Source organism: Haemaphysalis longicornis, unplaced genomic scaffold (genome assembly GCF_048455015.1).
Source record: "Haemaphysalis longicornis isolate Haplotype H1 unplaced genomic scaffold, Haemaphysalis longicornis Haplotype H1 scaffold_1, whole genome shotgun sequence".
Lineage (NCBI taxonomy): Eukaryota > Metazoa > Arthropoda > Arachnida > Ixodida > Ixodidae > Haemaphysalis > Haemaphysalis longicornis.
In genome coordinates this window covers 329,704,400-329,731,763 of record NW_027526203.1, presented here as the reverse complement: position 1 = coordinate 329,731,763, position 27,364 = coordinate 329,704,400, and the positions used below count along the sequence as shown (strand labels likewise).

The 27,364-nt window shown below is 46.3% G+C and overlaps 2 protein-coding genes across 3 annotated transcripts in view; one reads left to right on the top strand and one right to left on the bottom strand.

Annotated features, from left to right (window-relative positions):
* LOC144152120 (uncharacterized) overlaps positions 1-19,395 on the bottom strand; it is a 38,316-nt gene extending 18,921 nt beyond the window's left edge. Inside the window, exons 1-8 of one of the 2 annotated variants that reach the window (XM_077683335.1) lie at positions 19,210-19,394; positions 18,642-18,871; positions 18,213-18,348; positions 7,067-7,209; positions 6,643-6,766; positions 5,703-5,818; positions 4,657-4,921; positions 3,320-3,386 (exon numbers count right to left, since the gene is read on the bottom strand). In XM_077683335.1, coding sequence (XP_077539461.1) covers positions 3,320-3,386; positions 4,657-4,921; positions 5,703-5,818; positions 6,643-6,766; positions 7,067-7,209; positions 18,213-18,348; positions 18,642-18,865 — 1,075 coding nt within the window. In that variant the 5' untranslated portion in view covers positions 18,866-18,871; positions 19,210-19,394. Of the gene's footprint in view, positions 1-3,319; positions 3,387-4,656; positions 4,922-5,702; positions 5,819-6,642; positions 6,767-7,066; positions 7,210-18,212; positions 18,349-18,641; positions 18,872-19,209 lie in introns of both variants that reach the window. The other variant, XM_077683343.1, reaches the window with a different exon arrangement.
* A 4,094-nt stretch (positions 19,396-23,489) lies between these two features.
* On the top strand, positions 23,490-26,134 carry LOC144170427 (uncharacterized). Its single transcript, XM_077700219.1, has one exon. The coding sequence runs from the start codon at positions 23,499-23,501 to the stop codon at positions 24,708-24,710; it is 1,212 nt and encodes a 403-aa protein (XP_077556345.1). The 5' UTR covers positions 23,490-23,498; the 3' UTR covers positions 24,711-26,134.
* Positions 26,135-27,364: the final 1,230 nt, after the last annotated feature.

Sequence of the window (27,364 nt, the reverse complement as noted above, 5' to 3'; positions counted from 1 at the left end):
GCTCGGATGCCTTGAAACAGGGCAGTTCCTGACAGACACAGACACCTCACCAGCCAACTTCCACAGGAAAAATTTCACGACAGCCCATTAGGGTGACACCTGGGCAAAAAACTTTCCGAATCACTGGAAGCCTCACAACATAAGGCAATCTCATTAATGCAGCAAACAAATTTCCGAAAGTGGTTCACAGCATGTCGTCCCTCAGACTAAGAAGACATTACTGCATAACGCAACCATCTATTGGCGGTGAGATGTTTGAGTGGCGCCCTCTGGCTCTGACGTCGGCTTAGTGACTCGCGCCGCTGTCGTCTGCTACGCTCCGCTTGCGAGGGGCAGCAGTGACTGCGCTAGAAATCGCCCGCTTTGACGCTGTAGTGCGTTGAAAAGCCGATTTTTAGTCTGAATAACTCCAATCTGTATCCCCCACACGTTTGCAACACACGAGGAGAGAGAAAACAAATAGCATCGGTCATAAGATCGTGTGTAACTCGTCCTTCATAGCTTATTCACGAGGTTCAGCGCTCAGAGCTTCTCGATAAGTATTCAAAATGGATAGTCTTCCCTACAGTATTTTTGAGATTCTCTTATGAAGACTCAAGAGTCGAATGCTACGCACCAAGCAGCAGGCCCCTACACGCGCATCGCACAGCAGGAAATAAAGCGGCTGTCTTTTATTTCTTTCATTGTTGTCGACTTGTATCTGAAGAATGCTTTTTTTTTTTTTTCTGTGCCCAATGCATTAATTTTTCTGCCCCATCACAAACATCTTATGAGTAGGCTTGGGGATGTTTGGGAGGCTCCCAAAGATAGTGTGGATATTTTCTTCAGGCTGTATGGCATACGTTCCCTTCTTCACAAATTGGATTTCGTTATGGCTGCGTGCAAGATGCATATCCGCAGCGTGCGTTGTTTATTCACATGCAAATACAAGCGGAAGGTTTGTGCTACGCCACCGCGATCACGCCCCAGACAACGTTGTCTAGAGTACTCGAAGGCGGCTTTTGTGCTCCGAATTTCTATTGTAGCCATCGTTATCATAACGAACTGACTCACAACCGACACAGTTGTGACATGATCACGGTGTTAAAGGCTTTATGCACTCATTAACGAAAGTAATAAATCGTATACGTGCAATTTGACAAGAATCGAAACCGATGAATATTTCCAAGCAGCTCTTAATTGTTTTCCAACCCTTCCAGTCGTAAAGAACAAATCCTGGTCTACTTGGGATGGCATTCTATGAATTGAAGAAAATTACTATTACTCTCTTGTCCTGGAGTGAGGACCCGGCCCACTAATCAGCTCGACTTTACTATGAAATAAAATATTCTCCTCCTTCTCCTCCTGTTGAATGCAGTTTTCCTATAACACATATCTGACTACTGGGACGATATGGCTGTGAGAAATGAAACTGAAATATTACCCCAGGTCTGAACAAACATAGTGTTACTGTATCTTTACCGTAGACGTGACTCGTTTTGCTCAATAAGCCTCCATACTGGTTAGAAGCCTGGTATAAAACGAGCACACGCCTATGCACACAGTGGGTTATTTGGAACTCAACCTACATTTCTTGCGCGCCATAGTGCATGTGGCATACTTTCATGCCATGACAACGTAAAGTGATGTGATAGAATACTTAGACCACTCAGAAATGTTGCAAAAACTGTTTTACCTTACAAATGATTGCCAGGAATCGTAATGCCATCTGCCAAAACAGACAGCCCCGAAGGCCTGGAAATTGTTTTGGTCTAGTATTTTCGCTGTTGTTGGCTACTAGCAGCTGGCTGTTACCTTTCTTCAAAATATTGCTTAATACATAAGCTGACGCCTAGCTCCGACTCTTAACGCTCCGCACAAGACCAGCTTCGCAGGAATGGGGCGACGCCGGCAATGTTTCTTCCGTAGTGGTATCCAAAACTCCAAAACTTCAACTCGCGCCTTGAGCTAGTGTATGCGATTTTAAGTCTATTATTATGATAAAAATTTACGCACACGCGAAATCTGGTGCGGAGAAGCATCAGACGTGAACCGAGCGCAAAGAAGCAGCAGGGAGAGCGAGCCCGACTGAAGCAGACGACAAATGCGAGAATCCCTAAGCTGAAGTCACGGAGGCGCACTTCGCAGCGCCGCCCGTGGTCGCGCTCACCGCCAATACCCCTTAAAGGAGCCATGCAGACAAAACACAAGTTTGGTTCATTCAATAGATTGCCTCTTTAGAATCATACTGACACCACTTTTAACGTACACTTCGCTCAAATAAGCTATATAATTAGGAAAAAAGGGAATGGCCATGCGAACCACTAGCTCATTTCCCACAACAGACCCTATGATGTCATTCATGCCCCGCTGCGCGATTGGCTGAGGCCAGCAAAAAAGGCAAACGCAAATTAGGCACAGCTTATAAGCTTGCTAGATGAGCTATTTGCGCTTAAAATGCAATGCATATTCATTTTGCAGCAGTAAGACTGTTGCAGTAAACAATGAAAGTTACGGAAATACACGTAAGCATATGCGCAGAGTTGTTGGTACTGGCTGCACTATGCTTGCTTTAGCTGCACAGTACTCCGCTGCTTTGGAGTTGTCTTATACGACACTGGCTGATTGGACCAAGCGAAGTTGTCTTACGTGACCCTGTTTGTTGAGCATACCCTATGTTTCGAGAAAACATTACTTTCTACAGTAACAAAAACAAGCCAGGTTCAAATACGGTCAGAAACAAAGCAACGGCACACAACGGTCCAAGGATGAGTATGGTAGCGCCATCTGGGAGGAGTGACAGCAAGCGAGGCTGCAGAACCAAATGACGCAGCGGAAGTTCGTTTGAATACGCGTGCTTTATGAATTCATTGCCGACGATCCGGAAACACACAATTTGGCGGGAGAATCAAAATTTTACCCTAAATTCATTAATTTCTCAGTGAATACGGCATTGTTTGCTGTTGGACAAGCGCTGGGGGCACTATAAAACATGAAATCTTTCAAATGAAACAAACTTGTAGTTTGTCTGCATGGCCCCTTTAAGGAGGCCTTCTTTCGAGGGTTCCCACCTGCCTGTTCTTGCCTGGAACCAGTGAGCCTTCAACCCTGAATGTGGAGTTGAGATCCACTGACAGTAAATCGCATGCCCTTTTGGGCGGGTAAAAGAAATTTTAGACTGAACACTCTCGGTTAGGTCTTGACTTAGCCCTGAACTGATATTTATTGAAAATAAAACATCTGTTCACAGGCAATATAACACCCATCAAGTCAATAGGCCTGTAACATGATGTATGTTAGGACCGCATGCTTTGTATTGACAAAAGGAGGCAGACTCTACCTTCAAGAACTTGCTTCAGGTCTGCTATGCTCATCTGTGCAGTTGCTTGGCCTACTTGATCTCCAAGCTGGAAAAAAAAAAAAAAAAAAAAAAAAAGTAAAGGAAAAAAAAAAAAAAAAGACGACGGACATTTTGGCTGTGCAAACTACAAAATACTGTGCAAAAGCAGCGTATATTCCTGCATAATACGGTGAATGCAACTGTTAACCTTGCATAACTCCAGTGATACTGAATTGTTTTTTAAAAAATGATTGCTGAGAAGATTTGCGGGGCAATAGACTTTACCACCAAGGGCATTCCATATGGTCATTAAGAAGTGCTGCAGGGTCCCTTTAACAAAATGCCAGTTCTGCATCATTAAGCCATCCTCACATGCAGGGCTTATACGGTCCCCACCTATGACAGCGCACACCTGCAAGGGCCACCCTTGTGTAAGGCCCACACCTCCAAGTTCTAAGGTACGAAAACCTGAAGAAAAAAAAAAAGCCAAAATCAAGGCGTCCCTAAGAGCTGTTTCTGCAATGTGCTAATGTACTATGTTGGCACCAGCTACTACGTTGGCTTCATCACTGTCTTATTACGTGGTCCTGACAGGTGCATCGACCAAAAACTTGCCAGATCCATATTCTCTTTGTGTAATAACAGCCTTAATGCGGCCAAGTGTAATCTCGGTCGTGTTGCTGTATGTTGTGCAACAGATTGTGCGCTGTCAGGAGTGAACAAATGGACTGACGAGCGCACACGTGCCCTACATTATGACTTTGAAACTGGATTCAGCAGAACCTTGCTGGGACAAATCATTCGTGGAAAAAAAGGGCAAGTTTCTGAGACTTCATTGACTACCTTAGCAGCACTAGGAATGATGGCTCTGTGGCGTCAACAGGGATGACTTGCGTGACGGACCTCACCACTGCCGCCATCAACTGTCATTTGCCATCGAATCATCATCGACAGCCTACTCAGGTCATGGCCCAGGTCCATTCCTTGCCTCCGAATTTCCTTATTTCGTCCCTCCATCGCATTAATGGGCTGTCTCTCGGTGTCCACTCTGTTACCCTGGTGGTCCACCGGTCATCATTTGGAATGACGCGATATTTGGGAGGGCACCCACGAGGTGAGCTCATCGGACAGCAATGGAAGTGAACGGGGCAGGGGGGCATGAAGTGGGTGCAGTCAGCAGCTTGTTACATTATACTCGGTACAGCAGCAGTCGCAGCAACACTACTACCCTGCTTCAACTGGCATCTGTAAGGCCCACAATAGGGCGACATCGTTGTGACCCTGACATGGGCTACATATTCTCGAAAGACCAAGGGGGAACGCGGCGCACAACTTGCCTCCTTGGAAATGTGCAGGTGTCGGTGGGCATAGTGCAGGGCCTGCCGGTGGTCACCAAGAGAGCAATGGGCATTGCCCAGGCTCCAGTAGGCACGGCCCTCACCAACTTTGTCCCTGAGCTCTTGAGCAATGCGGAGGTGCTTCAGGTGGAACTCGATGGCCCGCTCAAAGTCGCGCAGCAGGGTATATGTGTTACCCAAGCTGTAGCAAGCCTGCGCTTCAACTGCTCGATCGCCGAGCTCTTTGGCCAAGTAGTAAGTCTTCCTACGGAGGAAAGCAGAACAAGAATGCGATCAGGGACACCCACAGTGCAATGACATGCAAGATCCGTATAACGTTTTCCTTTTTTTTTTTTGGTTTGTCATGACTCTCGATAATTCATGCTATGGGCTAACTAAAACTTTCAAATTCTGTTTTGCCCACTAAACATTTTTATCGCATGTATAATAAAGCTATTTAGTTTTCCTTACTCCAGCCGACTTCATGCTTGTCACTTTCCTGGAGTTGATAAAAAAACAGCTTCCAAGATATCTAGTGTGTATTGATAACCTCAAAAGTTAAGTTTCAAGCGAAATATGTGCAGTACAAACATTTGGGCACCAAAAGAATTCTATAAATTAGGAACGAAGCCCAAAAAAGCTGATTTTAATTGTGGCCTGGCAGTAGTAGTTCCTGTAGCATTCCACTGAATCTCCTGGCTATCCCACAGCCTCTTTCAGCCCGACTCTGTGGGCCAAGTAAAACAATGTCCCAGAAAAAGAGAAGCTGCCTGCCAACAGTGACGATAAGCAACTCCCAATGACATTTAGTGACACTGAATCAAGCCATAACTTAAATGACACCAACACTGGCTGAGAGGGCTGCAAACTTCAGGCCAAAAATATGTTTTGTATGTGTAGTAATAGAGCGAAGGGCATGGGTGTTCAGCAGGAAATTAATTTCCAACAATTCAAATGAATACATGTGCCTCGCAGGAAATTACACGAGGCCACTGTACAGAAATTGTTCTCCCTTTGACAAGCCATCCCAATGCTTGATGCCTTACGTGTAGTGCCCAGCTGCGATGCTAAAGTCTCCCAGGAATATGTGAGCGTTGCCAAGGTTGCTGTTAGCTCTCCTCTGTGCCGCCTTATCTCCAAATTCCTTGGCTAACTTGAGTCTCTGAAACATTTAAAAACACAGCAATCTTGAAAAAGGACACACGCTAATATGAAAAATTATGCCTTCAGCAACTAATGGCTCAAATTAAAATTGAGGGCTGCCAATTCCCTATCAGAATTTTTTACGATACCTCTAGATGCTCTTACGTGGAGGCAAGCTGCATCAAAAGTGCTGTCCCTTTCAACAACCTCCACGGGCCGTTTGCTAATGAAGCACGGAATGCGTTGGGCTTAAGATCGAATAGGCTGGGAAGGGGGGGGGGGGCAGCTGTCTAAAGGGCTAATAGAGCCACCCAAGTGCTGGTCATGGAGGACAAATGAAATACGAACCTCCGCATTCCCATCAGCACATTACTCATCAGATGTAGCCATCTATCCTACGCCAGTCTGAAACTGCAGCAGTTATGTATGCCAAACCACGTTCCTCCTGTGACATGACGGCAGCCGTAGTATTTTGTAAGGTTCAAATGGCATTAGTTACCGTCAGAGGGATGTTTCCTTTGAATAAAAATGCCAACCTTAATTCAAACTGGCTTTAATTAGGCTAGATAATTAAGAAAGGGGAAAAGAGTACGGCGATACCTCTTTCTTGCACTACATTCAAGGTTTCCGTCTAAAGCACAGCCCAGCCCTCTGAAGAACTTCACACGCCAACATGCAATTTACTTACGTCGCCAGACAAGTAACTATGTGCTCTACTAATTGCAAGCGCACCTGTCGACCCCGCGGGGCAACAAAAAGGAATGTGGTGTGCGCCCCACTTCACACAGCAACGAATTTCAAAGGCATCGAGATGTCCCTTGCAGGCACTTGAGACGCACACACCTGCTCGTGGTAGACAATGGCCTTCTTGAAGTCACCAAGCAGGTAGTAGGTATTTCCCAAGTTTCCGTAGGCTCGTCCTTGAGCTGACCGATCATCAAGAGCCACCATTAATTTAAGGTTCTCCCTGGAAATGAAAAGAAAGGATGCACAATGCTCTAGAATCAATCAATGATCCTGCCAACAGAAATGGCAGCAAGCAGACATCAACTGCAAGATAACTCCGACACCTGTGAGAAATTGGCTTTAACCCTTGGAAAAAGCACACACACAATAAAAAGTGGCTACATGGGAGGGAAACACTTAAGGGGGATTTCAATGGATGACTGTCAAACACCAGAGGCAGCATGCACTAAACAGGGCGGGAGAGGGACGACCCCTGCGGTGCTTTGTACACGGCCATTCAAGGGCAGGAGGAGGTGCTCACTCATAGCAGTGGATGGCCTTCCGCAGGCAGTCTTGGACATCCGAAGGCAGCTCCCCGGGCTCCTGTCGGCTGGCACGGGCTATGTGCTTGCCTTTAGCGTGGTACACATTCCCCAAGTTGTACAGGGCACGTGCCTCCCCTATCTGCAGACACACCCAGGGGGCAGTGGGGGGGAATAGTTAGAGCACCACTCGAAGATCCAAGGCGACCAAACATCTCACAGAGCACTCCTAAAGCCCCCTCCGCAGGCTACAACAGTTTCCTTTGCAGCCTACTCCGATCATTTTCTGAGGATCCTGCCCTTAGCTTCAGCGGCTGGTTATTGCTGCCTACCCTGATCCCAAACGCCAATGAAGGAACGCCTACAAATACTGCCTAGTTGTACTCGAAGGCCACAAGAGACTAGCTAGATATATATTTTCACCTTTTCCTCTAGGACAAATGAGTGAGGTGAGCTGTACTAGAGGGCCAAGAAATCTCCGGGTTACCTTAAAAAATGTTGCTTTTAAGCTGATTAAGCTAGTACATGCCTCTTAACACTTGTGCCTTTTTGATCAACAGTGCAAAATATACTTTTAAATGCCACCTGTTTGCCCACTAGCCCCGACATAGCCACAATGCTCTGTACAGCCACACCTGTAGCACAGACCAGCACTAAGAGAGCTGTATGGTTTCTTCTATGGTGACGAGAGATGTCACCTCCTCTCCTCAAGTGAGTACACATCTAATGGTATCACACTAGGAAACGGATGCCCTTCCTAGTGAATTCACTTCTTCAATTTATAGTAGACCTCAGTGACACTAAGCGAAACTATGGTAGAACCAAGCAATACTAAAGACTGGTTTAGCTGGCACTTGCTGCGGACACACAAAACACAAATTGAAGACTATTATCACTAACACACAATTTCAGCCGACAGTGGTCAAACAGCACCGCAGCTTATGTTCAAGAATGAGGTAGGTTTAAGGCCCTTGTTAAATGTGACTTCAATCAACTAATGCTCTCCGATTTGTGTCCTTGTGTCCACATTTCATTTTCCCATGACAACACATTGTACCTATGCAGTACTGCACTGTGCAGTGGATACAAGAAACATGCACGAAGGGCAGAAAGATGGGCCAAGAGCGACTGCAATTTGGCCATGGGGTTGCTCCACCTGTGGGTTTTTTTTTAGAGGCACCCCACAGTGCTACAATGCTTCCATACACCAGTTAGCAGAGATCTGACAAGCTTGAAGCTGCACCGCATCCTCTGGTTTTAGGCTGAATTTGTCAAAAACTTGCAGCAAGAATCCTCATATGAATGAACAAACAAAAATACAAATCGCAAGTTGCACTGGTAAAATAATGACATTATTTGGGTCCATTAAAAAATTGTGACAACAGCACTCGTTATATATGAGCCATTCCGTTATTTGACCTATATGGAATGAAATTCAACATTTGCGTGCTTGAGATTATACACTTAAGCTGACGTTTGATTCGTTACTAACAGCACAAACACTAGAAAGAAAAGACAGGCTATCACCCTCAATGAGGCCTCCCAAAATTTCTTGTACCACATCTACTTCTCCAGCTGTAAAGAGTCACTGGCCTTTGAATCTGCAACACATGGCTGCTGTTCAACACCGACAGTGGAAAGACACAAATTTTTACTTTTTTGCATGCAGGTGAACTTATCCGTCAACAAGAGCAAATGCCACGTCTCTAGCCGAGTGAACTTTGCAGCTTGAGTGACAAAAGCTGTTGAGTGCAGCTGTGCCGAGTGCCGGTGAAGAGAAGAAGTGGCCATGCCTGTGCTCTTTACCATCCATAATGCTTGTGCAGTGCAGACATGCTGCCCATGTGCCTGTTGCGTAAAGATATCCCATACAGTGTATACCTGCACTTCGTGCTACGACCAATTTTGACAGAGCCCACATTTTTTGACGTCGAATGGCGAAACTACAAAAGCAACTTACCGACATACCAGTTTTGGGATTACTTTTTACAATTCGAGAAGTTTTTAGGTAATACCCAGAACCACTTCTTCCTACATGTGGTTTTCCGGCACAAGAGCAAATCAATTATGAAAGGTCAATCCATGGTGGTTTGTCTAAAATGCTGGTAGCATGGACGTGAAGTGCTTATTAAAAGTGATTATTATATGGGTCGTTGGGCCGTACCCTAAAATGTTGTGAAAGATGGCCGTAATGGTAAATGATAAAGGCCTGGAAAACACCAGGGACATTGAAACATGCCCCTTGCCCCTGCAAGGGCAGTGAGGTCCCCGGCACGCGTGAGAAAACTCACAGTACCACCGCCACTTCTGAGGAGGTCTGAAGCTAACTTCAGTACGAGACGAGTTTAAAAATTCAACGTCATTAAGGCGCTGACTTCTAACCAAGGGTTCAGAGCTAAAAGAATGAAATAATCGTATGTTGTACTCGTAAAGTTCAGGAAAATGCCATCTAATGTCATCACAGGAAGACTATTCGAGTAAAACATGCAAGACCAGAAGCCATTCCCCGCACTTGTTGCATGTGGAAGTGGTGTGCCATTAAAAGGTGAGGCCAACACTCTCCGAGTACCGTTTGTATTTACTTCCAGTCACTTTGCATTGTTACTTATTGTAGGCCTTTTAGCATACAAGTGATGCAGCAACAAAGCACAAGTTTCATTAACTGTCATAACAGCGAAATATCACCAGCACCAACTTTCCTTTTAACAAGCTTCATCAATCCCCATGTGCAGGCCGAGGCTTTATTTTTTGTTTGTTTCAAGTGCAACAACGGCTCAGCATTCTACTGTTGCACTGTAACATCTCTGACGGGGCTAGCTGTCGACATACATGCATGGCAGATTGGCTAACAGACGTTAATGTCAACATGCGCACTCAACTCCATGAGACCAAGCCCCCAATGCACGAGTGTTTCGTCAGCAACCCTGCATGGCCCATAGATATTTCTCACGCAATCTATTCAGGTCAGCAAAGTGGGCTGACTATGCTGTGGTTGCGTTTTGTATTCATTTTTTGCCGGCCACCATGCACACACGATATCATACTACCCATGTTCTTCGGAAAACCTTTGAAAAATCGGGTAGCATGGTCAATTTTGTTTTCAAGACAACAAAGCATATTCAACCCGACTAATAACTGTTGCGGAAAAAATGTGTCCATAAAATCGAGTTTTAACTCTACGTACATTTTTCGCTACATCTTTAGCTGTGCAATGGTTGTGCAGCTCCATTTACCCGCTTCACTGTCCCCGGTTTCGCTACAAAGAGTTCTCCACTTCCAGTGCCGTCAATCATGGGCATTTTCAACAAGTCTGTTCTGTTGCCGAGTTGAAGTAGGATGGGAGTTGCTCGTCTACGCAGTCCACGGAGCAAGAATAAGATAGGAGGTGAAACGAGGCTTCCTAGCGCGGCCACATAATGTCACAAGCACTCGTAATAGGTTAAGCTAGCGCATCTGCCGTGGTTGAATAAACTGTGCGGCCGCCACTTTCGGCATTGCACTGCGCAGCCATGGAACGAATTGCGGCCGCAATCATTTCGTCAATCAGGTGCGCCACCCTCTTTTTCGCCGTCACGGTGACGAAGCTTTGCAGTTGTCCTTGGTTTTCATTGTGACATTATCTGGTCGCTCGCCCGCGCTTGCTGCAATGGGCCGTTTTGCCTCCTATATATTCTTGCTCCGTGGCGCAGTCTGACCAATACACACAGTGTACTGAAGTGCACTTTACATGCCCATGACGCATGAAAGACAGCTATGGCTGATCATGCGACTACCTCCCACATATATCTAGAATACTGCAAAGGACTAATTTTCGCGGCGACTTATTTTCAGACATTTCGTAAATCCTTTCAATTCATGAATGTCAATTCAGGCCTTGTTAAATATTGTAAATGACCTTTCGTTAGCAAACTTAACAATTCGGGGTATCAAATTTTATGAGATAAAGGGCACAGATAAAAATATGACCTAGAAAGCTCTTTCTATGTCTGTCTTGTTGCAACTTTGTTCATGGTATTGTTTTGTGTCCTTTCTTAATTACCAGCGCCGGCTATGAGAGGCTGTGTGGTATGCCCTCACGTGCTTAGGAAGTGATGGGGGCCCATTCTCGGTGAATACAAGCAAGCTACCATGTCTGTACTGAAAATGTGAAGACACAATAGGACCAACTGTTAATCATACACGCGTGATTTTCTGCACCGAAGAGTTATTTTCACTTTATATCCCTTCAATCTGAATGTGCGTGATAATTACATCCAAAAATTCAAAAGCAAATTTGTCTTCATTTGCAGATTCTGATCTACAAAGGTTTGATATTTTGTTAAGTTCTGGCAAAACCATTTTTCCCAAATTGTGATTTGCAAAATACACAAAAGGTGTCTCCTCACAAAAAGTAAGTCATTAAAAAAATTTGAGCAGAGTACCACGGCTTTAAACCGTACTGTTGTGCCCCTTTCTGTTCAGAATCATTAGGCGAAAGAAAAACTTGCTTTGTGAAGCTCCCCACATGATTATTACCTAGAGTTTGGAGCCACTCTGTGCTGGATATACAAGAATGCCATTTTTAAAAAAGCACTCCCAGGTGGCGGAAATTTTAGTCTGTTTTTACAGACTAAAATTTTCGCCACCTGGGAGGGTGACTGCCAAAGCCAGCCACTTCGTATAGCATTCGATTCTTTACGAAAGTGCCAGTAGAATTCTCTATGGTCATGGCAACTCATTTGACTCTTTTACAAGTGGCTCCTTGTTTACTAATAAACTTAAGGTCCCTCAGAGCTTAATCTGTTCTTTAAGGAGGAGCGTGGCAAGCAAAACTAATTTTGTTATTTATGGAACAAATCTAATCAAAAAAGGAGCATTCATTCTGTTAATAATGTTGTTAACTACCCTAATAACAAAACTGAAATCAGCCAAAAATGTCTTCTATACTTTATGAGTTACAAGACTTTACCTTCACAAAGTCACTGACAGATTAACTAATTTAATTAGGCAAGAACTTTTTTGTCTGTGATCAGAAAGGTGTATTTTGTGCAAGGACGCTATGAGATTACTATTGCATTATTTCCTTTACATATACAGAAAGAAAGATAGAAGTTTCACTTTCATTTTGACATGAAACTATTTCTGGTTTTGAAAGAAAGTAAAACTCCTCTTGGTTTTTTTTTTGTTTTACACCAATGGATCTACACCAATAATCTAATAGCTTCCTTGCACAGAACAGACCTTCCCAATCACACTGACATAAAAGGCTTGTTGAGTTCTATCCTAATTAATTAATTATGCTCAATGAAACTTTCAGGTATTTAGTCTTGTAACTCAGAAAGTATAGATGATGTCCTGAAACTGATTTTAGTTCTGTTGTTAGGAGGGTTAGTTACATAAATACTCCTAATTTGATTAGATTTGGTCTGTAAATAAAAAAATCTTTTTACTAGCCACGTCCCCCCCTTAAGAAAGCAGGTAATGGAACACAACAAAAGTGGATACAACAAAACTTCAATGACAGAAACTTTCTTGAATATTTTTTGTTTTTTGAGCACGCCTCCCTAAATTTAGCATCATGAAACGTTCACAAATCTCAGCTTTGGTTAAATTCGCAGGATAGCTCGCAAATAATAAAGCTGCCAGCAATATATAAGGCATGGTATAGAAAAATCATTATAACATGACACCAGCTCCAAAAACGCACCGTTCCAGCAAATTTTTAGCAGCACGATTAACATGCTGTAAACATAGGCTATGCTTTCATTGTGTAAATGCACAACATGGATGAAATACACATGAACTTAAAGGAGTACTGGCACGAAATGTCAAAGCTGGGATAACTATGTAAAAGGCTTCCTTTGTATATGAAGATATCTCCCAGCAAGGTTAAACACAAACCATTCAATATAACAAATTTTGATTCCATTTTAATCTTTGCGCGCACTAGAAAGCTCAGAACGGATACCCTTTCACAATCGGCATCAGCACGATGCCACCTGCTTCTGCTGGCCCCAAACTGCCGACGTGAGGTCTCCCGTGACGTGGCCAAAATGCGCTGGCTGCGTTTGGCGAGCGCTTTTTCGCCTTGTGTACACGTCACGGTTTTGGGACTGACATCATGCTGCCCGGCGTGTGGAGATGGTGTAGATCACGGCTGGTCTGGCACCAGCAGAGGTGCAACGAGAACGGTGACGTCACGAGCGCCCTCCTGTCATGGCAGCCGCCTCAGTGTCCGTTCAGCCGAAACCGAAACTGACACAAATGAATGAGGCTGTAAATAATAATTTATGCTGCTATCGACCGTCTGATGTGCCATTCTATGATTAGTGGACTGGTAGGCACGCATAGCAGCGAAAAAAACTTAACACGAAAGTGTCGCGTCACTACTCCTTTAAGAGAATAGCCCTTTGCATACGCATGTGCACTTGAAATTTCAAGTAACTTTCCATAAATACGAACTGGAATACAAGTGTGCAGAATAAGCTAAATGCTTAGAGCCCTGTATGGTTCCGGAAACACAAAAGTAACATCAGCGACACATTCTTTCCCTTTGCTATTTTCCTCCACTCAGTTGCCAGTAAAGTCACCTACAGCTTTGTCTCTCAAAACCTGGCCTTGTTTTACACTGCCACCCACTCCATACCACATTAACATTTTCCCACACATCATCATTAAAAAAAAAATGACAGTTCCCATGAAAGCATTAAATCTGATATCAAGACCCATCAGAAAGCAGAATGTCCAGAAAATGTCCAAGTGGCCAGAACCTTGAAGACCTTCTGGGCATTCATGAGTCACCCCAGAATTTGTTGTTATTGAACAAGAGGCAACACACACATGCAAACACATTTTTATCATCACGTACGAGTGCAGGACAGTGGCTCAAAAAGCTGTTGTTCCTGCGCATCATTAAATTATTCACTCTCCCTTTTAGGCATTCCCTGACCATCAATCACCTGCTATCAATTGATTCAGAAGCTCATTTCAAAGCTCTGATGGCACTCTCAGGCATGTCCCAATATTTATTACGTAGCTTTAAAGTGCAGTTTCAGTTTCCATATCTTGTTTTGTTTTTAGTCACAGCAGCGGTTTTTGAAATGACAGCAGAAAAAGTTGCAGAGGACATCTGCATTCAGGCCTCAGACGTGGGACTCTACATCGTTGCTTTGTTGTGTTTTGGAGCAAAAATGCTGTAATCACCATCCATGCTCTCCAAGCGCTTAGAGAGCGGGAATGCAGTTCATTTCACAAGCTGCATGCAGCAGGATCAAAACTATGCGAAGTGCAGTGGCAGTTCCACCTGCATAGCAAGGCCATGTCCCTCCAAGGCCCGGATTCCTATTGTCGCTTTTCTTCAGCCAGCCTCCGTACAATGACCCGATGAGTTAGATGCCCTCGTTGGGTGGCTTTGTTGAGAGCAGCATATTATCTACAGCGCTGCATGCAGCTTGTGAAGCAAACTACAGCAGCAACGGTCGTATACGCCACGGCGACATGCAAATAACGACTCATTGGCATGAGTGCTGACTGAGGGGAAATGAACCCCACCACGCAGGCGGGGTGCGTGCTCAAATCACTTCCGCTTCCCTCTCTGCCATACTATCATTGTCAACAAGCCTGCCGGCCCGCCTCCTCGTTCGCAGACTCCAGTTGTGGCTGCACCCGATTCCAGCTGCATACGGGCGCTCACTTCTCACTGCCGCCACCGTGGTTTCGGTTGGCAGTGATGACCGTTTCTGTGGACACCTGATAAGCACGGCTGAGGACCATGCCAGCTGTGGGTGACCCATGTCCGCAAAAAATCCCTCAACGGGCCTTGTAACACTATCGTGTAATAACAGGATACAAGCTAATAAGATGAATGGAGCCCTAAGCAAGTGCTTCACACACCCAGTAATGCTGTCAACCTTGCAAGCTGTTTTTGCCCACATCCGATTCCAGTAATGCCGTAAACCTTGCAAGTTGCTTCTTCCCACATTTGATTTCTCACGATTTCAACACCAATGAGTCTCTTGACAATGGTGCCCAATTTAAACGCTCGCACAAGCGATGGTAACCAAAACTGAGTTCAGCCGAGAAGGTTGACAGAAACTTGTCGGTTAGTTTTGCTTTCTCCCCAACCGTATTGCCGGTCTGATGTTGATAGTCTGAAACAGCTCACTGACGGCAGTGTCGTGCGTCTCCCGTACAAGGCGTCTACACCCATTCAGCACTTATCTGCACAGCGAACAGGAAATTTTACTCAGAGGAATTTGGCATTGATAGCATGATGGACCGCCTATAGACAAAGACAAACCCATAGATAAAATTTTCGTATTTCACAAATTTAATTTTCATAGTTGTTGGATAAATACTTGTTTTTTTTAAGCACTTTTCGTTAAACACCGCTCTGTCTGCACCACCTATCTTTTCACATTTTATTTCCTGCACTATATTCCCGTAGTTAATCATGAACCCCACACTTACCCACACTTCTAGGTTAGCCAAGTTCATGTTTAGAAAGCTCGAAATGAATGTTTTTTACGACATTTCGAACCTAAAATTTAAAAAAAACGTTAACCGAAAGTTTTCCCCCACGGCACAGAAGGAGCGAACAATGTGCTGCTAATCGCACTATTAAATATCTCCCAGTTTTGTTATGATATTGCTACGTAGTTGACGATTGTGCCTCTCGCTTTTTCACCTACCTCTACGTTCTAGAAGGCTTCCCTGCATAGCCCACTCCTGACATGCAGTTTCCTTCCTTCTCTGCTTTTTACAGCAAAAAAAAAAAAAAACGTGAAGGATGTAATTTGTTGTCAGCATGCCGAAAGTATCCAATGAGTTTAAGTTTGCATTAAAAAAATTATAAAGCAAGTCCCTCCTCACATAAAAAAAAAATTACAACCAGACTCAGCCTTATGCAGCAGCCCTAGAAAGTGGAAACTTGAGCCCGTCACATTACCACAGCAGCTAAGATTGTTACTGGATGTGGAGTGCAATAATATATGTCCAATCTCAGTTTTAACACACTTATCCTAAAGGAAGCAGAGAGATAATTCTCATACATGGAAGTTTTAGCATGTGCTTGTAAAAACGCGAGGCAATCTAGTACTCTAGAGCAGTGGTTCTCAAATGGGGGTCTGCGGACCCCAAAGGGTTTGCGAGAGCATTTCAGGGGTCCACAAAGCCTCCCTCAAAGCTTTTCCCCTGCCATCTTTTTCTCGATTTTGAAAGCACTTTCTTGCAATGCCAAACGGTGGCTTTGCCACATTACATGTACGTTTAGTTTCTCCGCGTAGCACATATTTTAACATCTGATTTTTGCGCAACACACCAGCTATGACAAGAAAAAAAAAAAGACAGACCCACAAAAGTCAGCATATAGGTGTTTAGAAAACTTATGATTAAAGTACAAATTGTTTTACATTATGACACCGATGAACATATGCTGATTAAAGTACAAATTGTTTTACATTATGACACCGATGAACATATGCTCAATTGTGGGGTCCCCATCACTTTCAAAAGCCCAAAAGGGGTCCCCGGGACAGTCATGGCTGAGACCCACTGCTCTGAAGCATCTCTTATAGCCAATGCGCTGATTCAGGACTCAAAACTTGCACATTGTATATGTTGTGACTTTAGCAATAGCCTCACTGTATCGTAGGCGTTACCTTGTAAAGGGCTAGCAACGGTGACAACTCAGGTTAAAGGCCCCTAGTACCACAAAAGTTACTTAGAACCTTCAACCATGGTTAAAGAAAAAGAAGTAAAACGAGAGAAAAAAACAAGAAAACAACCTGCCTGCCTCATTACACTGTCCAATGGGCAGGTGATAACACACCCAGAACTGATGCAACAACCTCCAATGCTATGCTTCCCTGACTAACGGCATCATCAGTAGGCACTTGAGCCGTTACTCTGCAGTTTTCTCATTGTCAATCTCTAGAGGAAAGGCCAGACTGCAAGAGGCTTACAAAAGTGCATCGCCTGTGGTCTCAACTCTACCTGAGCTGTAAAAATTGTACAACTTATAAGTTTAAAGCAAATTAAATAGTGAGCAGATCAGGGTTTGAGTGTTTCTGCCTAATTGACACACGTTTTTGAGTAGCAAGCACATCATAAAAAGTTGTTTCTCTTTCCTCCTTGCGCAATTCAGCTACGACGATCATGAAAGCTTCCAGCAAGTTTACATGGCAGCATTCGCCAACCCATGCAGCCTACGCACATTTTGCCTGAACAACAGATTCCCTAACATAAAATAGGGAAGCATCGATAAGCGCATGGAAGCACAGAGTTAACAACATATCACAATACACACCAAGGATATGTGGTGGAAATAGTTCAACCTAATGTGTTCTCTTCTTCCAAGTGCCCACTTTTCTTTTAAATGTCTTTGCCAGTACTATTTAAGACTGATATCAAATGTTATTACAGTGTGCATACTGTGTTTTTATTTATATGTTGCTTAATTCAAGCTTATTATATATATATATATATATATATATATATATATATATATATATATATATATATATATGTGTGTGTGTTGTTCAACCTTGCGACATTCCTCGCATGTATGCGACCACAAAAGCACTGGGTCAAGTTTAGTCCAATGCTCAAATGCACACACACATGCGATGCAGGCAGTTGTAGTCAACCCACTAGGGTAGGAAGTCAAGTGTCGGTGCTCTTGCAGCAATTCTGTTAATGCCTTTTCTACTTCATCGCAGCAAGCAGGCATTCCTGTTGGCCAGACTCGGAAGAAATGCTTTGTTAATTATGCCTCCAAAGCTTTAATTAGATGGTTTGCACTTCGTTGGCTGTAGTATGCTTTTACAACGAAACTTTGCGTACTTCCTTCTTCTAAGCTCATTTACCAGCAATGCTACTTAGTACCCGCCTCCCTCTTCCCCAGGCCGCCCCTTGCAGAAAGTAACTGCACGGAACACAAATGTGCAAAAAAACAAATAACACGCAAATAAACACAACGCAAACAGGAAACATAAGTGCCGACGGCATTCTCAAAAGTGTGATGCTAGGTGCTGACAGTAATTTCTGGTGGTCAAAAGTATTATTTTGGAATCACAATAATCGTGTTCACACACAGGTAAGCAACAGACAAAAAAGAAATGCAACCAAGAAAAAGCAGAAAAACAAACAGAAAGAAAAGGAACGTACTTTGTCGCCCTTTTCCCTGGATATGCTTAGGTGCCTCTCACAATTAGTGACCGCCTGGTCGAACTTGCCCATCATTTTGAGGGTGTTGCCCAAATTCCCGCTTGCCTTCGCCTCCCCCAATAAGTCGCCGGCTGCCCTGGAGAGACGGGGGGAAAAAGGTTTCGGCGGCATGCGCACAGATCGTACATTTGGCCAAACATGTTCACGCGAAAATAAAGCAGTTTTAAATTACATGTGAGCTGTCATACAGGTATCTGAGAAATTCATTAAAAACAAAGGCGAACAAACAAAGCAGCAAGCAAGCAATGAGCCGTTGACACATATCTGCTTAAACAATGGGTACTGTTGACAGCTTGGTAATTTGAGACCATATTTTGTTCCGAGCAATCGGTGCAAGTGCGCAATAGAAACAACTTTCGTCGCACTTACTTGGCGGTATTGAGATCAAGCAGGTGGTACTGAAGAGCCTTATTATAATCTCCGAGGTAAAAAGAAGCATTTCCCAGCTGACTGTAAACGGCGCTAAGCACCCTCGAATCGTCCGTTCCTACGTTGATCGCAGCACTTAAATACTCGACACCTGAGTGGAAATCGCCTGCCTTGCACAAGCGTTCGCCCTCAAGCGCAAGCTCTAGACAAGTACTGGATTCCATGTTAACCTGCAAAAGAAAGGAGAACGCGCTGAACCACGCGCCGCCAATGCCCGCTGCCGTATTTCCCCCGCCGTTGACCGTTGTGTCGCGCCAACTGGCCGCCCTGCACAGCACCTACAACGCAGACATTACGCTCTACGCAATCCACTGCAGACATCCATTACTGCGAGCTGCCAAGGCGCTCGAACTGGGAGGCACAACATCTAATGAATTACGCGTAACCACTTCTATAGGCTTAATAACCAACGTCCACTGCGCAGAGCCGCAAAAGTGCCGATATCCACTACAATAGACCAGATGGAAAAGAGCTGGATAGACTGCGAAATACCTCCAAGTTCACTTACTCGGTGCTTGCTGCGGTCACAAGTAGATCGGCATTGCAATAGTGCCGGGATCACAGCAGTTCTAACGTTTATCCGAGGATGGGGGGAGCAAGGATGCTGGAATTAATATGCTGCGGTGGTCACGAACCCTCGTGCTTGAGCAGGGCTTGGCACAGCGTACGGCTCGCTACGGCCGAGTACCCGGGGTATGAAACGGGGCCGGCAGGAGAGACGCGCACTGACGTAAGCTGTTGCTATGGTAACAATGGGCGGGACTGTTTGGATTGGGGCTCGGCTAGCTCGGCTCGGACACCGGTCGGAGTGGCAAGGGTTCTGTAGCGAGAGGGGCAAGGGAAAGAGGGCCGATCAGTGTGCGATTACGCAGCGTCTCGGGATCGAGAATACGACGGGTGCGCTATCCCTCGAATTGCTTAGCGGTAGCCCACAAAATCAGGACGCACAAGATCATTTTACGTTACGAGAAAAGAGTAGGGGAAACAGGGGGAGGGGGGCGAAGTAAGACAAAGTGAATGTTTCGACTGAGCCGGATGTGGGCCTCACAAGAAGTTGACGCTGCTCTCAATCATACAGACGTTTTCCCGTTATGCTCAGGACGCTCAGGATGCGCTAATGTAGGTGGAGGCGGCAAGGCGGCAAGTCCCCGTCGCAGTCATTGTACAGCGGTCGAAAACGCCAAATTTGTGTGCTGCTCAATCATGTGCTATTTTTATCGCATAGCCGCCATGATAAGGCCACAGTAAAAACAAACAGTTACGAGAGGAGGAGCTAGGCTACTGAGAATTTGGAAGCAAGGGACCGGAGAAAGCTGAGAAAGCGCAAACGCTGGCGAGTGCTGCGTGTTATAAATCGTTCAGAGTCCTTCCAGTGGCATTTGCCGAAAAATAGAGTGCGCAAACTTGGCGGAGGCTGTGTGTTATAAATCGTTCAAAGTCTCTCCAGTGGCATTTGCCGAAAAATACCGTGTATCGCTAAAAATGTGATCCGTGCGCAAGCCAGGGGCGGATCCTGGGAAGCGAACTCCGTACTCCAGCCCGGCAAAAGCAGTGCGCTTTCCTGTTCCCTGTTGGGACAGTTATTACATTGAAGTAGAATATGGATAGTCGCGCGTCCGGGACGAAAATCTGGCTGGACAGCCCTCAAGATAACGAACAAGTTTTCGCCCTCGTTTCATGATTACCGCGGCAGAGAATTTACGCGGCCCCGAAGCAGAATTCTCCCGAAACGCCGATCAGAGCTTGGTGCGCAGTATGTATAACATTATGTAGCACGCAATCGGATCTTTTCAGTGCTGCTTTGCTTTGTGCGCTTTCTCAAGAAGTATCATGCAGCTACTGCATAAAAATGAATTTATGCAAACATCCCGTGGCGTTTCACATTTCGCCAGGGCTTTGCAGTGAGAGGCTGTACAACAAAATTATATATTCTATACTGCGCGTAACAACGGGGCGACGGGGCTTTACGTCTAAAAACAAAATTCTCGTTCGAAATTGTGCGTGCGCGTAATGCACAATTTGTCATGCGCAATATACGCGTGCGCATGGTGGGTTGGAGAACAACCAATCCGGCAGTACGCATACGCCCGCCTCCCTGATCCGCCACCCTCCCCCCCTCCTCCCTCGGCTGTGAAAACTTCCGGTTTATTACTAAAGCTTCCCTCACTTGCTAAAATTAGTTTCAGTTTTGAAATGGCGATGTTTTCCGCAAGGCCACCAGCAGATATACGAACAAGTGGGCAGGGCGCTAAAATGTGTGTCGAACAACGATCAGAACATAATTACGAGGCATCTATGTTTATTCACGAGTTTTTCACGGGTATAAAAAAGGAGTATTGCAAAAACTCTTGAGCACAATCGCCTCGCAACGAAGCGTACGTAGGCTTTTGATGCTACCAGGTGGAATGAGCGGTCGAGGTCTGTTCCACATCACGCAAAAAAAGAGAAGAAAAAATTAGCGCCAATCCACCCTGCGAATGTCGTTGGAAAGCAAAGCTGTAAACGGCACCCACAGCGATTACCCATGCAACGTCAATTAAATTCACTCACGTCGCTCTACAAATAGTGAAACCAGAGAGAAATGAAATGCACTTAACCACACCATCTATTACTTTAAAGAGATATTCCTGGTAAGGTTAAATTAATGCACGATGCCTGAAATGTGGTTGGTTGAGTTGTATTGGTGTAGCATGTGAGTGGAAACTCTTTTTTCATAAAATTAAAGCTCAAACCCGGTGTTAGACGATATCACTTCTCCGTCTCTGCCGTCGCGGACGGAGGAGACGAGACCGGTGGCAGAGACGGTGGATACTTCTATTCAGATTTCTTGCGGCCCAGGGGAGTGGTTCCTTCTTCACTGCATGCAGCCCATATTCAGTCCGCGCCGCCTGCGCTCCATCCACCAGCTGAAGCTGGGTATACGCAGAGAGGAACTGGACTGCAGCATCTCCCATTGCTCTTGTTCCGTAGTTGACGGAGAGAGAGGATGGTGCTCAGGGCTAAAGTCGCATACACCGATTATGTGGCAGAGTGCAATCCTACTTCTGAGCAAAATTTACTTTCAGCGTCGTAGCGATTCGGGTGCATTAAGTGAAGACGCGTCGGGTGTGGGAAGGAGCCGGATTGTATGAGCCGTAGAGTAGTTTATTGTTCTATAGAAACGTCAGGGTAAGGCGAAGGTAAGGTCTGTCTCTGAAAGCGGTAATGCTGGATTATGTTCCTGAACGAGACAAGCGGGTGACTGTCCTCGTGCAGCTCCATAGCACGGAGGGTAAAAGTGCAGGCTTGGTGGGCGTATTCGTTGCCCTCCATTGGAACGTATGTGGGTGTCCACATGAGCTGAATAGAACCGTTTGGGGAGTGGTTTTTTAGCACACGCAGCGCAGGTCGGGACATCCAACCCGACTGGTAATTCCGGTAGGCCTGTTCGGAATCAGTGACTACCTTCCCTACCCCTGGTTGAGCGAGAGCCAAGGCGATGGCTGCCTCTTCTGCTGCCGTCATGTCTCGTGTCTTGAGTGAGGCCCACGCAATGAGGTTGGTTTTGTAGCCACGATGATGGCATACTGCTGCCCTCGGTGTTGGGAGGCGTGTGTGTAGGTAACTGCATGATCCCCACCGAGGGTGGTGTTGAGCGCTTCAGCCGTGCTTGTCGGCTACCCTCGTCGTGTGAGGGGTTCATATTTCTAAGCAAAGGGAGCATCTTTAGTTGTTGTCGCCAAGAGTTCAGAAGTACATAAAGCGGAGTGACATTCTGTGCTGCCCAGCCAATCTGGTGAAGGATGCGGCGACCCGCCGCAGTTCTGCTCATTCGGAGCTTCTTGATAGAAAGATGGTCCTCTATCAGCTCTTCCACCGTGTTGTGGAGACCCGTGCTAAGCAGCCACTCTGTGGACGCACTCATGGGAAGACCAATAGCTTGCTCAACCGCCTTTCTAATCATTATGTGAAGCATCTTTATGTCCTTGGTGAGAAGAGGACAGGGGGTTGACGTAAGTGATTCTAGAGAGGACAAAAGCTTCCTCTAAAGTGGGATTGACACGACGGAGAAACCCTCTCTTTTTGGCCCGCGGGACCCGCTCACGTGACCGGTTTTAGGCTCCGCCCCTCGGTGGAGATAGCCCGCGGTGGCTCCGCGAAAGAAAATGCCTCCGCATGTTTTCGCTCGACGGCGGTGGCCCTCGGCGGGGAATGGAATTTGTTCCTCGGCGCTGTCGTCTGCTAGTCACTCCGCGTAGCTCCGCACGTGTGGATGCGCCGCCAGGCTGGATAATCTGGTCACGTGCTGTTGACGTCACATATCCGCCCACCTCCATGAGAGGGTTTCTCCGTCGAGTGAATCCCGCTTAATCGAAAGGTATCGGATTCCTTGAGGCCTAGGTTTTTGGTGGCAACTCGCCTGATCATGTGCATGATTTTACTGATGCTGTGTTTGAAGCGCTGCAAAGATACGTCACTCTTGGTGTTTTCCTGAAGAAGTAGGCCCAGGATCTGGCCATCAAGGAGTATTTGAATGTGTTCCTCGAGGTGTCGTTTGGCGTGAGGGCGGACAAGGAGGTGGGATTTTTTACGTGAACACTGGAAGCCACAGGCTTTATTACATCGGCTTACTGGACGTGAGACGCCATGGGTTGGTGTAAGCTTCCTTTAATCGCTATCGAGTGGCATTCAGCGAGAATGCAGGGGTTAAACCCGTAGATATGCTTGGTTGTGCACCACTTGCCTTCACCGTCCCCGCGTGGGCTCGTAGCCGTCGTAGCTAGTCTGTTTCCGGTTACGCTCGTGAGCGGCCGCAGGATGCTTGGCTCCGCTGGAGCGGTTAGTGCGACCATGACTGGTCGCGGAAACAGGCTTTTTGAACAGGACGCTGACGATTACCCAGTTTCACTGCCTACGTTACCGACAGGACGATGTGTTTTGAACACAGTTTTTATTCATGCTGACGTACGTGCTCGGCCTTATCGAGTGGAAGAATTCCGGGACATGTTGGCTCATCTGACTCTGCTCCCCGAGGTGGTTGCCTTGGGGGCGTATCAGATGAATCATGTGTGGGCCGTCACCTTCAAGGACGACGCCGGGGTTAAGAGGATGCTCTCGTGCGACGACGTCAGGGTCAAGGAGCGCCGGTGTATCGTCATCGACCCCGCAAATCAAGACGTGCGCCTCAAGATACACTGGCTCCTTCACAATGTTCCGGACGACGACGTTCGCGCGGCGTTGGCACCGTACGGCCGAGTCATTGACGTGTCCCGGGAGCGCTGGCGCGTCAGGGGCGTGCAGGACAAAGGCTCGACGACGCGGTCGGTGACGCTCAGGCTGAACTCGGGCGTGAGAGCCGACGATTTGCCGCACCAGCTCCGTGTTGCAGGTGAGCAGGCGCTCGTTGTCGTACCTGGCAGGGCCCCGCAGTGCCTGCGCTGCTCCGGCACGGGGCACATGAGGCGAGACTGTAAGGTGCCGCGCTGCACACTCTGCCACCGTTTCGGGCATGAAGCGAGCGAGTGCGTGCGAACGTACGCGAAGGTGGCCGGACCGCGAGGAGACCCGGAACAGACCGAGTATATTATGGACGAGGGGGAGACAGAGGAGGTGGCAGCAGGGGGCGGCAACGACCCTGGGGTGGCAGCTGCACCGCAACAAAAGGAGAACTCTGATAAAAAAGTGGAGGCCCTGGTCGAGTTTCCCGCCTTGGCCAGTGCCGTGCAACCCGAGCAGAGCGACATCCAGACGGGTGATGCCGAAGGTGGAGGCCCGGTGAACGTCGAGGACAAGGTGCCCGGTGCAGAAAATTTCCTTCCCCTTCAGGGAGCGGACTTCTCAAATGGAGACGACGACGACCAAGCTTTGCCGAAAAGGCCACGCCAGGAGAAAGTGGGGGTGCAGGGAGGTGGGGACGGATCTGGACCTGTGAAGGTGTCTGCAACGGGGACTTCGTCAAGGCGCTCGAGCTTCAAGCCAAAGCCGAGCACGCCCTACGACAGAGGACCAGCGGCATCAAAGAGCCCGTAAGAACACGCTACTTGTCACCACTTTTTCTGGACTGCTAAGATGCCGTTGGAAAGTCTTTGTGTCACTTAAAACAAAAAAGTTCAGGTTATGCTCTAGGGATGGTCGTCGGCTCGCTGGGTTTTTCTTTTTTGGGTGTTTAGGGCAGAGGGAGGGAGGGTTTTTTTTCCGTTTTGAGTATCTTATAAGTCGACGGTTTTCTTTTTTGCGTGTGGTTGCGTGTGTGTGTGTGTGTGTGTGTGGGTGTGTGTGTGTGTGTGTGAACGCCGTAAGTTGAATATATTCATCATTTAGGAACAAAATGTCTTCCGTCACACCCCACTTAACGTTGCGTGTTGCCACTCTCAACGTGCGTGGATTAGCCGACCGCAAGCGACAAAGTCAGCTGTACCGTATTATAAATGAGCAAGACCTTGATATAGTGGCTTTGCAAGAAACGAAAGTTGAAAGCGAAGAAAATACTGAGCGTATGGTACGTAGTTTTTGTGCACGTTATCAAGTTTGTGTAAGCCATACAGTGGGCTTCTCAGCTGGGTGCCTCTTGTTAATTCGCCAGAGTATTGGGGCGGCGGTTCAAGCCGTCACATCCGATACGAGGGGGCGGATGGTGGTGTGTGATCTTGTTTTTGCGTCGAAAGAATGGCGGGTCATTTGCGTGTATGCGCCGATAAGGGTCGATGAACGAAAAGTGTTTTTTGAAGAGTGTCGCGCTTGGCTCGGCACAGAACGTGCTCTTATTGTGCTGGGAGATTTCAATTGTGTGTGTGCCGCTCGCGATAAATCGAGCACCACCCCCTTTCGTGACGGAAGTACTGTAGTACTGGATGAAATTATGGCTGATTTTGGCTTGGAGGATGTGGGGAACTTAATTAGTGGCGCACATCAGGTGCAGTTTACACACTTCCAGGGTGCCAGCCATGCCCGGCTGGATAGAGCATACGTCTCGCTAGAACTTGTGCCTGAGTGCTGCCAGTACGCTGTCCTTCCTATATCCTTTAGCGATCATTGCCTTGTTTCGTTTTCACTCGGCAGGCCCGAGAAGAAAGCGTCAAAGTTTAACTGGGATTTGTGGAAGATGAATAGTAAGCTAGTACAAGATGAACAATTTGTAGCAGATGTAAAAGGGATGATGGAAAAAATAGATGGGAGTGAGACAAGCTTGACTTTCCAGTGGGAAATGTTCAAGCAGAACGTTAAGATAACGGCACTAGAAAGGTCTAGTGTCCTCAGAAATAATAAAATGAAAAACGAAAAGGTGATTCGTGAAAATTTAAAAAAGCTTACAGAATTGGAGTGCGAATCACCAGGGCTTTTTAAAGAGGACATTAAATCACTGAAAGCCCAGTTGGAGGCCATGGAAGAAGAAAGGTATCATGGCGCATTAGTGCGAGCGAGGGCGGAGAAATTGCTTTTGGGTGAAGCCCCCACTAAGAGGGCCATAAGTTCGGAAAAACGATATGCAAACAGAAACATGATAACTGATATTGAATATAGGGGTGCGGTGTCTAAGGACCAGCAAGTAATTAAGCGCGCGTTTTTCGAGTTCTATAATAACTTGTTTGCACGTCATCCCATAGACCCGAATGTTTTTAAGGAGGATTTCATGACGTTACTGCCTGTTGTAGAAGATGAAATGAGGACATATCTTGAGGCCTCTATTTCAATCGATGAGGTAAAGCAAGCGATTTCTGAGCTAAGTCCGGGTAAAACCCCAGGCCCTGATGGTTTGTGTGGAGCCTTTTACAAGGCTTTCGTAGATGAACTCAGCCCCATCCTTTGTGCATTATATGCAGAGGCCTATGAACTTAAAACTTTGCCCCCATCCTTTTCGAAATCTCATACTGTGCTCATCCCAAAAACGGAGGATGCAAGGGAGTTGATGAGCGTAAACGCGTATAGACCCATAACTTTAACAAATGTAGACTACAAGATATTAATGAAGGTACTCGCTAAAAGACTACAGACTGTGATGAAAGACTTGGTAGGGCAACACCAAACCTGTGGAATAAAAGGTCGCTCAATTACAACCAACATCCATGTAACTCGAAGCATTTTAGAATGCTGTGATTGCATGCAGTCCGCTGTGGCCCTCCTTCAGATCGACCTGGAAAAAGCTTTTGACCAGGTCTCACATGAACTGTTGCTTGCTATTCTAGAGCACGTCAACGTTGGAAAGGTTATTACTGATGGAGTGCGTATGTCGTATAAGGAGTGCACCACAAGTCTTGTTATCAACAAGGCACTCAGCACTCCAGTAAAAGTGTCACGTTCGGTACGTCAAGGGTGTCCTCTTTCGCCCTTACTTTTCTGTTTATTTATAGAGTCCTTTTGTTTGAGCATTAAGAACAGTGTCAGTATACGCGGTTTTCGGTTGCAGTCATGCGAAGTGCGCGTGCTTGCGTACGCCGATGACATCGCTCTTTTTTTTGAAGACAGAAGCAGCATAGGGGAGGCCGTTAAGATACTTAAAAGATTCTGTTATTGTACCGGAAGCTCTGTCAACTGGAAAAAATGCTTGGGCCTGTGGCATGGTAACTGGGATGCGACACCAAGCATATACGGAGGTATAAGCTGGGAACAGACGCCTCCGAAGTATCTCGGTGTGCCACTAGAAAACTACCGCGATAGCGATCCTTACTGGCGAAGGCAGGTGACAG